Source organism: Enoplosus armatus, chromosome 1 (assembly GCF_043641665.1).
Source record: "Enoplosus armatus isolate fEnoArm2 chromosome 1, fEnoArm2.hap1, whole genome shotgun sequence".
Taxonomy (NCBI): domain Eukaryota; kingdom Metazoa; phylum Chordata; class Actinopteri; order Centrarchiformes; family Enoplosidae; genus Enoplosus; species Enoplosus armatus.
Window position 1 is genome coordinate 25,940,809 of NC_092180.1, and position 14,778 is coordinate 25,955,586.

At 42.1% G+C, this 14,778-nt stretch overlaps 1 protein-coding gene across 1 annotated transcript in view; it reads left to right on the forward strand.

Annotated features, from left to right (window-relative positions):
* Nucleotides 1–14,778, forward strand: part of phkb (phosphorylase kinase, beta) — a 93,311-nt gene that overhangs the window by 3,929 nt on the left and 74,604 nt on the right. The window contains 3 exon segments of the mRNA XM_070916845.1: nt 8,842–8,980; nt 11,368–11,467; nt 14,612–14,719. Coding sequence (XP_070772946.1) covers nt 8,842–8,980; nt 11,368–11,467; nt 14,612–14,719 — 347 coding nt within the window.

Below are 14,778 nucleotides of genomic sequence, written 5' to 3' on the forward strand. Positions count from 1 at the left end.
ACACATAACACATGTCATGCCAGTGCTTCTCTACCTATGACATATAAGGGATCACAGAACATACACAAAGCATTGCCTTCTCCTTGCACTGATCTTGAACTAAGAGCTTTTTAAAGGTGACCTAAATTGGCAATTTTCCAGCTGGAGTTTGGCAAAAGTGCACCGAAAACTGCCTTCAAACTAGGCCACAGGGTCCCACAGCATTTTACAGGGGAGATGCCCCGCCTCTCCGTAAAATAAAAGAGCACCTCCACTTACATCAGAGGAAATGATTCAACTTTAATGATATATATGAAGCTTCAGACGAGATTCACCGCCGCAGGTGACACCGTTTGATTGATCACATTTTCTGTTCACTTTGCGGTAATCACGTAGAGCAGCATGTAAGTGACCAGATGGACGCACATTTTACCCAACAGCGTCAAGTTGAAGTCAGCTTAAGGTTAGATATTGAAGAGCTGGACCGGCATGAATACTGGAGGCCCGTGTTGTTTGCATCACATGACTGTGATCAGACACAGAGTTATTTTAAAGATCAGCATCTGGATACAGGTGCCACAGTGTAGTTCACCCCACACCATTTGGCAGTTTCACCGGTTGTGACGGTGTGTGTGTGTTTTGAAATGTTCACAAATGACACCTGTTCTCTCCATGCAGCCCCATACCGGCTTTACTTTCAAATCCTGGATCCTTACAAATCCAGGTCGTTAAAAAGTTAAAAACTCCAACTTGCGTTGACCGGATTGCTGGATGTTAAGCAGCTGCAGGGAGACAAGTTAACTGAATTCATATTAAGTCAAATCACGTACAGCCTGTAAACTAGAGTTGTCTCAGTCTAAAAAATGTGATATTTCCTCATTCCCTCAGTATATATAGAGTTTCCAAAATACAGGGTGTTAATATACCCACCTTTATATGGCAGAGAACCTCTTTATGCTGACTGATGTTTATGATATTAAAGTCTCTATAATATGTAGAAAATAATACATCTCACAAGGGCTATGAACAGTGGAAAAGAAAAATAACATTTACTGAGATAAACAAGACGGGCAAATCCCAGCTTTGGGTCAGGATTCATCTCAGGAAGTGGCTTTACTTAAGGCTTTATGAACTAGCATCTTTTTGCCAGCCGTGAGCTCTTACATTTTTGTGTGTTTTGTTGTTTCATTCGACAGTTTAAACACGGGCAAAGCAGAAGGTAAACGCCTCTAACCCAGGTGTGGACCCAGGGATTGTTAATACGTCGTGTGTGAAAGCGTCTGTTCTGGGCTGGTTGCACCGTTTTCTCACATGAACACACTTCTGGCAGATATGACACAGCCCATTGGTCTGCCCTGATGAAGACAGGGCGGCTATGTGTGTGTGTGTGTGTGCTCCTCGGTTGGTTTGTGTGTGTGTGTGCTATGTGTGTTTAGGAAATGACAGAAGACAATAACCAGAGCTTAGTGTGCAACAGGTGTAGCTCTCAGTTGGAACTGATTTGCTGCTATCAGTGAGCGCAGCGTAGCCTCCAGCATCAGCTGCGTTGGAACCCCATAGATTTGCAGAGAGAAAAGCCTCCGCCAGATTGCAGTATGTCGAAAACGCCGCGTTGAACATTGGGCTTGTTTAATTGTTGTGTTGGGTGGCGGCTGGAAGCGCTTGTCCAATTCTAGCGGGGGAACAAAGCCAACATTGTTATCGCCGGCACCCAGACCTGCCTGCCAATATACCTGCTTTCTTTCAGTTTGAGGGAAGGAAAAAGGGGTGGAGAGGGGTGAGGCTGGGGTGACAATGACAAATCAAACCCGTTACATTTCTCCTACTTTCTCTCTCTTTGTTGTTTTGTTGCCAAGCCGCCCCCAGCGGTATTAAGCTTACAATGCTGTTGTGATAGGGGACTTGTTTTCCGTTATCAAGAAAAGAACACCAGGGGAAAGTTTACCTCCATCACTCATGGTTCATCACTCCATCATCTCTCTCCTTCTCCTTTTCCTCTTCCCCTCTCCTTCCATTCCCTCGCCTCTCTATGATTTCTTATTTATGTGGCAATGTGGCCACACTCCATTGACTCAGCCTGCTTCCTGATAATACTGGAGGCAACAGGCACCATCACTCTGCCCTCTGGCTCGCAACGATTAAGGAATGGAGAAAGCGTGTTTTTGCAAATGTTATGGCACTAGTAGTAGACAGAAGCAGTTCATTTTAAATTTTGGATTCAATTGACAAATGAGCTGCTGCAAGAGACAATATGTTTGAGAGACCATATCGTTATTTCTAATGGCCAGCAGGGGGCGACTCCACTGGTTGCAAAAGAAAGTCAGATTGTATAGAAGTCTATGAGAAAACGACCCTACTTCTCACTTGATTTATTACCTCAGTAAACATTTCCCTAATGACTTTATGGTTTCAACCATTAGTTTCAAGTCTTCTTCAATACAGCATGATGTTCATTTAGTAAATGATGATCCCATTTAGGCAAGGCAGGGCAAGGCCACTTTTGTATAGTACATTTCATACCCTCAAGCAATTCAAAGTGCTTTGCAGGATAAAAAGATACAATAAAGGTGAAACAATTTACAATTAGAACAAACAAAGGAAGCACAGGATAAGATAAAAACGACCAGCACAAAGGTTCAGAAAAGTGTAAAGTACATTAAAATCAAAATGCAAGGAGATAAAAATATATATGTTTTTTTTTCTTTTTAAAGCTCTGGCAAACTAAAACATTTTAAGGATTGTAGTGTGGAGGCAGACCTCAAAGTTTCTGGAAGTTTACTCCAGACCTGAGGAGCACGTTCTGACCCTGGGAACAGTAAGTAGACCAGCACCTGAGGACCTGAGGGGTCTGGCAGGTTTGTAACAGTGAAGGAGGTCGGAGATATATTTTGGTCCCAACCCGTCCCAAGTTTAATTTTTACAATATAAAAAAAAATGTATTGTGATTACTTTTAGTGGTTTCAACATGCAACAGGCAGCATACACCACCAGACTGTGTCGACTCCATCCTCTCTATCATTTACATACGTTTAGTTCTCGTGATGCAACAAGACTTGGCTTACCTGTGATCATATTGTCAATCTTGCAAGTCAAAAAGGAAAACGTTTTGTGGAAAATGATTCATCTTTAATCATATTTTCATTTAACAGAGTATACACATACTAAAATACACAGATCAAGATAATCAATTTTGTTGGTGGTAATCAGTGTGTTAATTTGCACATTTGCATGATTATGGAAAAGATGCTGTATTTAAAGTTAATGTAACAGGGTTAAAGCAATTTTACTGATAAAAAGCATCTCTTTTTATTCAAAAAAGATTAAAAGCCAATTAAACTAAATATACTGTGTTTTGTGTACCACTGTGCACTAATAATGCACATTACCTAAAGAATTTGTTCAATATTTTGGCAGATAGGCTTATAAAGAACTGGAGTAGAGTAGTTGGCTTAGCTTAGCATAAAGACTAGAGGCAGGTGGAAGCAGCTAGCTAATGCGGCTCTCTCTAAAGTAAAAAAAAAAACACCTGTAAAACTCATTTTATTTATTGAACATATTATACATATATTTATTTTTATTGTTTCATCCGTACACCAATAGAATTGTAAAAAATTGTAGTTTGTAGTTTTGGGGGAGTTATATGCTGTAACTGTTTCTTTTTGATGAGCTAGGCTAAACGTCATGTCTGGACTTTAGCTCCCTACTTGAGACGGATGTTGATCTTCTCTCAGCATATTTTCCAAAGTGATTAACTAGTCTTCCGTAAAAACAACATTGCTTTATTAGCGGTCTTTACGCTGTCAGCATTTCTGTGGTTTAAAACAAGTGGGTTTCTGTGGCCACTGCAATTGAATTTCATTCAACAGTAACTCATGTCACAGATGTTATATTGCAGGAAACATTATGACGGCATCAGCAGGATGAGACAGAGAAGTTATTGTTAAGAGTGGCGTGAACGATGAGTATTACAGTTTGTATATTTCCATTTCCCCCCCCCTGCATCTGCTGTGGGACTGTATAGATATCATCTCACTCTTTCTATCTTCCCTCTCTCTTATTTGTTTCTCTTTTCAATCTATCTCTCTGTATTTTCTTTTTTTCCTTTCTCATCATCTTCTCTCATCTTCTCCACCCTGTCGGTTCAGTGAAATGGCCCATTGTAAAAGAGCAGACTGTGTGCGTCTGAGACATTAGCTGCTGATTTAGTGGGACATTAGCTTGATGGATGGCGAGGCAGAAAACTCTCAACAACAGTTGATTTGCATCCAGAGAAACTTGCAGTCTGAGACTGAACAACATTCAGACCTCTCATCTTTTATGTTCTGCATGTAGTGATGACTTCCACAGCACCGTTGTGCAGTTCCAAGTCGAGCGGCATCAGAGCACCTCAACTCATTTTATCCTGGGCTTTTTTGTGAAATACATTTGGCGTAAATACATAGATTATCACATTTTATCCTGCGATCTTCATGGAAATAAATTGCTGTATTTAATTAGCTTAGATGATAGTCGATGATAAATAGAGCCTCTCTGAGAAAATGAAAGGGTTGGATAATATATTATATTACATCATCTTTCCTAAGACTAAAGCATCAAATAGGTAAATTGATTTCACTATTTTTTAATTTCACTTCCTTTTCGAACAGTGACAGCTGCAATGATGAGCATACATACTTATTAGACTTTTGGACATGACTTTTTTTTGCCTATTGTTTATCATCATGGTTCCCTTCGTTGAAACGCTGTCACTCCATGATGGGCAATGTTTGCAAAGTGATCAGTGCAAAGTGCTTGAATACGTTCGGGAGCTTATCATGCAGGCACTGACAGCGATGATATGAATCTTAGTTAATATTCATAATTGTTGACAGAAAAGTTAAAAGATCTGTATTTTGAGTTTTCATGAGGATTGTTCCAAAAAGCATAAAAGTGCACGTTATAAACATAACATACTTTCATGAAAGATTTGGCTTTCTAGAGCAGATCATTCATTTATTGACCACAGTTTCTTCATGTGTTTGTGGTTATCTGGACAGGCAACACTGTGTGCGATACAGTTGTTTCTGATGAGCGTGATGACCAATACAGCCTTCCACATCCTACCACTGTAATGCAGCCGCAGTCAAAAATGAGCCTATACCCAAAGGCACTGTCCTGTTACTGGTTAGCAATCCAGATGAATTGGGAGGGGATTGCTGTGTGTGTGTGTGTGTATATGTGTGTGTGTGTGTGTGTGTGTGTCTGTATGTCTAACCATGTGTGTTTACTCTATGCAGAGACCAAGTGTCCTTACAAAGGCACAAAAATGAATAAATAAAGGATATTTGTCTTTGCAAATGCAGTTACTTAGTATATTTGTAGTAATACAAATCTGTGTTTTCATGTGTGCTTGCATGTAAGTGTGTACTTGATTTGTGTGATGCCTGAGAGCTGGACTAACATTCCCGCCCCCCTGTCTCTCTCCCAGTGCCCATTACTTTCCCTCTTTTTGCTCATAGATACACACACACATCCTCTTTTTTTTTTTTTCCTCTGACACACACACACACACACACACACACACACACACACACACACACACACACACACACGTCGTCTCCATCTCTCTCTCCCTCGTCTCTGTCTCCTTCCGTCTGTCTTTCCATCACTCTCTTCCTCTCCGTTTCTCTTCTGCTCTGTAACAAACGACAGTGCAGAATGGATGTCCCCTTCATTTGCACCGGCATAATGTTCTGATGAAGAATGAAGTGATCCCTCCAGACAGATTAGTCATCAGTGAGGGGACCTCTGCAGGAGAGGAGGGTGGGTGTGTGTGTGTGTGTGTGTGTGTGTGTGTGTGTGTGTGTGTATATATGTGTGAGTGTGTGAAACAGATAAATTACTTTCCTGGAGGCCTTCTGTTTGAGTATGTAATATTTCAGCATATATTATTGGAGGGCTGCAATCTGTTCGTATTAAGAGCCCTCATCTGTTGTTCTGTCTTCAGTAACTAATGCTGAGCATGAACTTTGGTGAACTGGAACCATCTTAGTTTATCTTCGCTCGTCCATTTAGTGCAGTCGGACTTTCACAGTCACACAACCCAGCTGCAAAAATGTCTCCCGTATTTCCAAAGAAATGGCCTTGCTTATTACCTTCTGTAGAGCTTCTCAGTCACTCTGGTAACACCAAAATAATTAGAGTTTGGTACTTTCCCTTTATAGTAGCTGATGCTGGCATTACTGGTGTAGTAATGATTTACACTTATTTTGCTGTTGCTCCCACATCCCAACTGATATGGTGATTGTTTTTGTCTTAAGAAGTCAGGACACCTGAGATTCATTTGACTGAAAACATAGTTTTAGAGGTCTAGGTTATATATAATGGCTACTTCATATTGCAATATAATCATTAGTGTAGCCCAGTTTTTAACCTAGATGTCTAAAACCTGCACATCGCCACATTAATATAGGGCACTGTGTTGTTTTACAATTTAAAGACCAACAGTCTGGTGTTAGACATTTAATCCTGTTTTTGAGATTTGCAAGGGCAATAGATCATAAGAAAAGAAGAAGTGCACAAACAGCTAAATTACTAACAAAACTAAGATTTAACAGCTATGCTCGCGGCTGTTAGGCCGTACTTTTGCATAGCGCGCTTTGAGCTAAATGCTAATCAGCATAGCCAACATGTGTGTGTCTTTTAGTTTTGCAGGTAGTGGAGAAATCCTTTGACTTGATGATGAAAAAGTCAAGCTAATACTATTTACTCTGAGGGGAACATAAATGTCTCTATCGATAGTCAAGATATATCTCTAAAAAACAAAAATGTGAAGCTCAAAGTCAGGGGATCAACAAAGTCAAGCACTTAACTAACAGGGTGACAGTCGGCTTTCTCCAGGAAGCTGATTTCTCCTCTCTCATATAAACGAGAAACCTGGTTTCTGTAATAGGGGTAGGGGATAAGAGAAATCTAGTTTCCCCAGCTACATTTCTCCTGGAGAATGCAGATTTCTTGGCCATGTATGCCATAACTGGGTTTCTAAGGTAATTACAATTACAATTACGATGTGTTCTCGATTTTAAAATAATTCCAACACAAAGTAGCCTCTACAAGATGAAATAAGTGGATTTCCACCACTAAATATTTGACGATCTGTTAAACTTGGACACCTTTGCGCTGTGAGGAAAAGCTGTGCTCTGTCTGTCTGTCTGTTCTTTCATTGCTTTACAATAAGTAAGCCATGCTTCTGAAATAAGGTTGGAGGTAGGTGAGACTTTGAATTACTGACACGCTGCATGTATACGCGGATTAACAGTAACCAGGTTACCACTGTAAAGTGCATGTAAACGTGTTCTCCGATTACCCACCCAACATTTCTTCATTTACAACATTTCTGGATGAGTAAATGTGCATGCTGCAAGTAATATTTATACGTTTTAGCCAAGTATCAGATTTTGTATAATTTCACATTATCAAGGCATTAGCATGTGCAGGTTTTCCTCAGGCAACTTTCAAAGAGCAAAGATGTTGGGTTAAAGTTTACACGCAACACATGAGGAAGTTTCCGTGGGTCATTTCTTCATTTCCCCTCTGATGCTGGTGCAGAAGTAGAGAAAGACTTCAGGTCATAGTGTTATATGTGAGTTTCAGAAGGGCAGAAGATTACATAATCCCTGGTTCTCTAGTTGAAATACCTAAATACTTGATCTTTGACAAATAGTTTATACCCAAATGGAAATGCTGCCTATCTACTCACCCTCATGTGAGTCAAAGTTAGGTCTGTGACTGGTGGTGCAGTATGTGCACATAAGACACACTCCATGTCTGCCTTGACAATGGCTTGCAAGACATTGACATGAACATAAAGTGACTCTTGTCAGCTTGTGCAGCAATCCTCCAGGAATCATTACTTGACAGTTGCAGCCATTCACACTTATCACGGTTTGACTTGAAGAGGCATCTGTTGTTATTCTCTCGCAGTGTATACTGTAGATGTCTACATGACCAAAATGAAAGAGCTCTGCTCCAAATTACCTTATTATATTATCTTTTATCAAAGAAAAACAATGTCAGGCAAAATTCTTTGCCCAGCCTTTTTCTAAATTGAATTTAACATAATTTAATTTGATTTAATTTAATTTATTTGAGGCAGAATATCCATACGAGGAACTCAGAGGAAATGATGAGGGAGTGGCAACAGCTGCAAAACCTGAGGAAGGTCGCAGGTCAGGCAGCGCCAGCGGAAGAACAGAGCTCGGAGAGCTGGATAAATATTATATCTCCACACTTTACCAGACTAGCCTGGGAAAAAAAAGGCATAAGTAAAGATAATACATGCTGGTAGTCCATTACTGTATGACTCCTGTTTGACTCTGGGGCTGCTTCTGTGCCCAGTTCACACAGCAAAACGAATGAAATGGCTCCACTGTGACACATGATTATCTATAAACTGGGTCTGGTAGAGATGGATTTAGGTGTGATGGGAGTGATGCTTGTGGGGAAAGTACATTACCTCTGTGTAGGAGTGAAAACAGACAAAAGGAGGTCGTGCACAGTGTGTATGCTCTCGAAAACAGCACGCTCAGTGAAGACTAGTAATGAATAGTGGTGTAAATGTCAGCCTTTTGGACTTGTTTGCGGTTGTTTGTTTTCGGAGCGTGTGCATTAAGCTGCACTAGCTGCATAAAGAGTAATTTAAGGGCCACTTCAGTTGTTTTGTGTAAGGCTTTTGGAGCAGTGCTTGTTGTGTTACAGCTGCTTTCTTCACCGGTGTTTCAATTATGTGGGTGTGAGTAGATAATAACAACATTGCCAGTTTTGCAAGAATTCTTGCGTCACCACTTCCACTGTCTCTCTCTCTCTCTCTCTCTTTCCATCTAGTCAAGACAACCATTCTGAACTACCAGAGTCCCACCACTGGCCTTTTCCCGGTCAAAACATGCTCCACCTGCAAGGAGGCCAAGGTGCGGGACTCACTGTACTGTGCTGCCGGTGCCTGGGCCCTGGCTATCGCCTACCGGTTAGTACACAAAACACACACATTCGCACTCTCACACGTAAACCATGCAGGATGTGTTTCATGGGTGCAGAATTGAATGTATCTTTAGCTGCAATATGTGTCGCCTTAGGGGGCCACTCCCTAAAGAGCTCGAGCCGACCCTTGTCCGTCCCAGGGTCCAGTAGCAACTTTACACTTAAGCAACCCCGAGTGGAAGCTTTTAGGTTAACACTACCTGACCACTAAGCAGCACCCTTTGCTGCTGTTGCTCACCTGTCAAGCTTTCCGTCCTCACTCGGCACATATGCAATTCTTTTATATATTTATATTTTCCAAACAATGGGTCCTTGATTTCACACAGAGGAAGCCAAAAGCAGGCTTCTCATTTCCAGCCGATTTTGCTGGCTGAAATGACAACAGTAGCTCGCAGATCTTAGCAGCTGTGGCTAGCTAGTAAAGTATCTACTTACTTTCACAATTCAAACTCCATGCACACTGATTCAACATTGGGAGAAATCCAAAGCTTGACAGACCTGTCATGCCTTGTTACGGTTACTAAGCTACGATCGGAATCGATGTTTGGGGGAGGAATTTAGCGAAAAGAGACGGTGTACCTTGGGCCTGATAAACCACGGACGTCCTAAAACCTAAATTCTTGGTGTGTAGGTGGAGGTGGTGAACACATTAAGTCATTTTGGCAGTGCTTGCTTGTTGCTATACACAGTAAAGGATAGCTACATCAAAATTACTGTATTCTTTACAAAATCATCTGCAGCGGAGATTTGTATATTTGTCACATGATTTGTGAGAGAGACGTGACGTGTGCAGTAACAATAGAATATATTACATTTTTCCAGCACCACAGCACAAGTGATGTAAAAGGATGGATGGATAGATCACTTATGGTGTGTTTATCCAGCGTTATGTGCAGAACAGACCAAGAATCCTTGTTTACATCGGTTTACAGCTTTCTGCCCCCAGTGTCCCTTCTTCTTCGACTTTTGGTTTTGTTCCACTCTCTTCTGTTTCACGCTTACTGACCCTGTCCTCTAATCTGCCTCTGTCATTTGAGGGCTTTGCTTTTTAAACACACCGGGATTATTGATTCAAGGAGAACAGTTTAGAATTTCACTGAGGCCCCAAACTCCTTTGATAAAGTGTCCCTGCACTTGATGCCCGCATTCCTCGGCGATTAGTTTCTAGGGAAAGAGCAATTCCACGGAACGAGCCTCTAATAGGACGGAGGAAGAGAGGAGAGAAAGATGTGGAGAGTGAGAGAGATTGGGAGGATGGAGACAGAGAGCAAAAGGGAAGATACGGCGATACTAAAGGAGGAGATATGGGGAGACAGTTAGAGAGTGAGGTGGGCAAAGGGAGAGATCAAGCGAATGGGGAGATAAGAGGCAGGGGGAAAAAGCCGGAGATGGAGAGAAAGACTGAGTGAAGAAATGAGATGGAGGGGGGAAGACAGAGGGAAGGAGAGGGGTAAAAATAGAGTGTACTGCAGTGATGTGACCAGCGGCAGATCCCAGTCATCAGTCATGGCTGCCTCCTATTAGAATTGTCACTGGGATTTAATTAAGATAATTCTCATCTGACAGGCTTGGCTAGTGCCATTACTTACTTCACGCCCAGCTGCTGTGTGTGTGTGTGTGTGTGTGTGTGTGTGTGAGAGAGAGAGATTCAATGACACGACTGGCAGTTCAATTTGCCACAAACTCCTATTCTAAGTAGACATGATAAGTTTTATCCGCCACCCTGCACCGCCACATTTTATTCTTTATTTTGTTATATTTTACTTGTTGTAATTTTTATCCATTTTTTAATGGGGGTGTGGTTTGTCAGCTTCCAGTACTAAGAAGCGTTTCTAATATTTTCTTGTAGTTGTCTAACCCATTGTATTTTCCTGATTAATTGTAATTAAATTTGAAGAGCTGGGTATGTTACTGTGACCCCTGGTCAGCGTTGGATCACCTCATGCATAATGCAATGTTGAATACTCGTAGTCCGGTAATGAACGCCCAGTGAAGTACTTAAAAACAAGAAGGATGAAAAGCTGCCTGCTGTATCCTCTGCCTGCAATCAGTTTTTGATGTCGAGGGTCACGTCTAAAAGGCAGTGTGATTAATGTGCCGTTTACCACTGGAATTTAAACAAACTTCACCTCAGTGACTTTCCTCCGTTGATACCCAAAGTCATTATTAGCGTGACCTTTGTGATGTGCATCTGAGATCTGGCTGCTCCACCAGCAACGTGCTGACAGAAAACACGACAGTAAGAGCCAAGTTGGAACAAACCAGTTTCAGTTTCAGTTTCAGTTACCATGGTGATCATATGTTCATCATGTATTCATCCACACATTGTTTGTCCTTCCGTCATGCGTTCTCCCTGTTTACCCCGCTACGCAGACGGATCGATGACGATATGGGGCGGACCCACGAATTGGAGCACTCTGCAATCAAGTGCATGAGAGGGATCCTCTACTGCTACATGAGACAGGCTGATAAGGTGAGTTTTAAAGCCAGCCTCCACTCAGCTCCTGCTTTCACACTGCGTGTTTGCGTAAAAGCACCCCGTAGTTACACACTGTATTACAGATCAAAGGTGTATTCCTGTGCTGCTGTGCATCAAAGCCTCTCGGAGCTGGAGCGCTGGACACATCTGGTTCCTCTTTCATAACACAACACATGACAATGGCAGCCAGTTGCTTCAGTCCTCAGGGCTTAATAACCGGCAATCTGTTAATTGACAAAGACTTTTGCTCCAAAGGGGGAAATTTCACGCCACGCCTGCAGGAAACCTGATGCGTGCACTTGAGTAGGCTGTGAATGAAGAATGGCAAAACACACCATTTTATGTACCCATAGCAGAACCAGAGATGTCCTGTGTATGCTGTTTTTTTTATTCCTCATGAACAACATTTTTTTAATAGAACAGCCTGCTATGTCACTGTGTGTATGTGCACGTGCATAGTGTGTGCCTTTGAAAGCCATTCTGTTTCATCTTGCTTCGACCTTGACGACCTAATTTGGGGGAGAGCTTTCCTGTGTCTTAATTACAAAGCTGCGTTTACACAGTTAATTACACAGAGCAGCGTTTGTTACAGCCCCGTCTCCAACACTTACGGAGAACATGGCGTTTTTAATGGAGACGTGACACGGGGCCACTGCTGGGCAAATATCACAGAGCAAATATAGCAGCTGGGCCCCACTGTTTGTCTATAGTATGGTGTATAGGAGACTGAGGTGCTATTGAATTTTCTCAAGTGAAAAGGTTTTTTAGTTGGGACAAACCAATAGCAAAATTAACTTTGTCAGTTAGTAGGGTTAATTTTTTTGTCTGGAATCCCCCAAGAGCCAGAAGATGTGAGGGTATAATGCCGTCATTTTCTCAGGCAACCAAAAGCACTGGACTTTGACCCGGGAGACCAGGGTACAGGTCCTATATCCAACATGTTTAGGTTCAGGTTTAGGCCACCGGAGCATTTTAGCACAGGTTAACTCATTCAGTTTCACAGCCTGCCACTTTATTGTTCTGATTCACTTTCACTGCTCTCACAGTGTCATTTCCGGCCAGAGCAGGCAGCAGTTTTTCAACAAAAACGCTCTGAAAAGCACTGTATGCTACCTGCCCAACAGCAAATGGCAGACAGACAAAGTTAACAACTAGCTGGTGAGCGCAGTGGAGCATTTAGCAGGTAAACAGCCACATATGTACATCCCACAGGAGTTGGTGGAGACCAAAATAGAGCTAAAAGATACGTGTTTATGTCTTATTCTTGACATCCTGCTCTCTGAACTACTGCTGCACAGTGGCTTTACCCCTTAAGCATCAGTTGGAAAATCAGATGTATCTCCTTTGCAACCCGAAATTTCATGGAATGGACTGGTAATTGGTTTGAGAGACGCACAAGTCTTGTGTCTGCAATAGATGTAAAATAAATGCATGAAGACGGTCTAGTACAATGTCCTATTACTGTATAGAGCAGCAGAAGTGTTTCACTAATTTAAGCACAAATTGGCACATTGCAGCACTCGAAACAATAAGCGAGATCTGGGGCCTCTCAGAATATCCCGAGAGCAGAGCCACTTGACACTGTGGCTCTGCTGGAGCGACAATCAGAGGGACCTCTACACAGAAGTAGGTTTTATAGAAACATAAACAGCAGTACCTATTGTTAGCTACTGACAGAGGTAGCTCTCTCTCTCTCTCACTCACACACACACACACACACACACACATTAGCCGCTGTGGGATGGCAGGAAGTGGAACAGTTTCAGTAAAACTGGGACAGAGGGTCTCCAATATGACCTGACTAGCAGAGAGAGAGAGAGAGAGAGGTGGGCAGATGTAGTGTGCCAGAGGAAAGAACAAGATGAAAAAGGGGGAGTCTGAGAAAAAGAGATAAAGACACAAAGAGGGACAACAAAGAAAAAGAATAGTGAATAATAGAAAGTACTGGGAGAAGAGAGGTGAGGAGGGAGGGAGGGAGGTAGAAAGAGAAAAATGGATTGGGGGGGGGGGCTCGATGATGTAGAGAGCACCAAGAGAGGTGGAGAGAAGAGAAACAAACGAGGTAAAAATGGGACAAAGGGCCAATTATTTATAACTCTGCACGATGGGGCTGCCGGCCCAGCCGTAATTTGCCGTGCAGTTGAGTCAATGCAGCAAACACACACACACACACACACACAAACAAACCACCGAACACAAAACACGACCAACACGTTGTTCAGGGTTTTATTGTAAACCAAGTCATTGTTTGGTTGCCCTAAATGTGACTCTTACTGGCTTCAGAGCAGACAATGTTATGCTGCTGTTATGCTGTTATTATTATTTTTTTTAATCAATATTATTACAACGACCATTGTCGTTACTATGGCTTTACATCTCTTTGTGGAACATAAAGAGTACGCTCTAGACCTGCAGTACATGAAAAGTGCCCTGAGATAACGTCATGATTTGGCACTGTATAAATAAATTGAACTGTACAGTATACCTGCCTGGGTTATTGCTCACAGGACAGACATGTTGAGAGTGCATTTCAGGGAGTTGAACATTGCCTTAATGTCAGGGTTATAGTTCCACTGGAGGCACTTGTATGTGTGCTCATTTCTGCTGAAACGTTGCTGTGAAAATATTTGGAACTGCCTCAAATCTCTTGAAAGTTTGAATCTTCGTAGCGTTTGAACTGTATTTGAATGGGTGTGATAGATACAGTTGAGGCACTGAAAGTAGTTGAAGTGGCACTTCAAACAGGAGCGCTGAAAGAACGGTGTGTGTTAGCACCAAAAGTAGTTGAAGTATTGGTTGAAGTGAAGGAGCTGAAAGAAGTGTAAGTTGCAGATGACATTTAAAACAGGTGAATACTGTATGCTGAAAGGAGTGGACGAGTCTGCTGAAGTGCAAGCACTAAAAGGAGTGTCAAGAGAGGTAGCCTCAATATACAACAAAAACAATACAACCATTGGCGCATAACAGGCATTACAGCAGAGATTAGGAAAGTTCATTACCATGCATTTACTCAGCATACAGGGTCCCCATTGATGTGTTTTTGAATGTGTTCAAGGAAATGAATCTCTCTCTCTTTCTCTGCTCACTGCTCACCTTCCTTCATCCTTTCCTCTCCGTCTCCATGTGTCCCGCTACCAGGTGGAGCAGTTTAAACAGGATCCCAGCCCCTCCAAGTGTCTGCACTCAGTATTCAACGTAGACACCGGTGACGAGGTGCACTCCTACAGCGACTACCACCACCTGCAGGTCAGCCAGCGAGCAGACAATTGCAGAAATGAGGCAATTGAAAGAATGAAATGATTTTT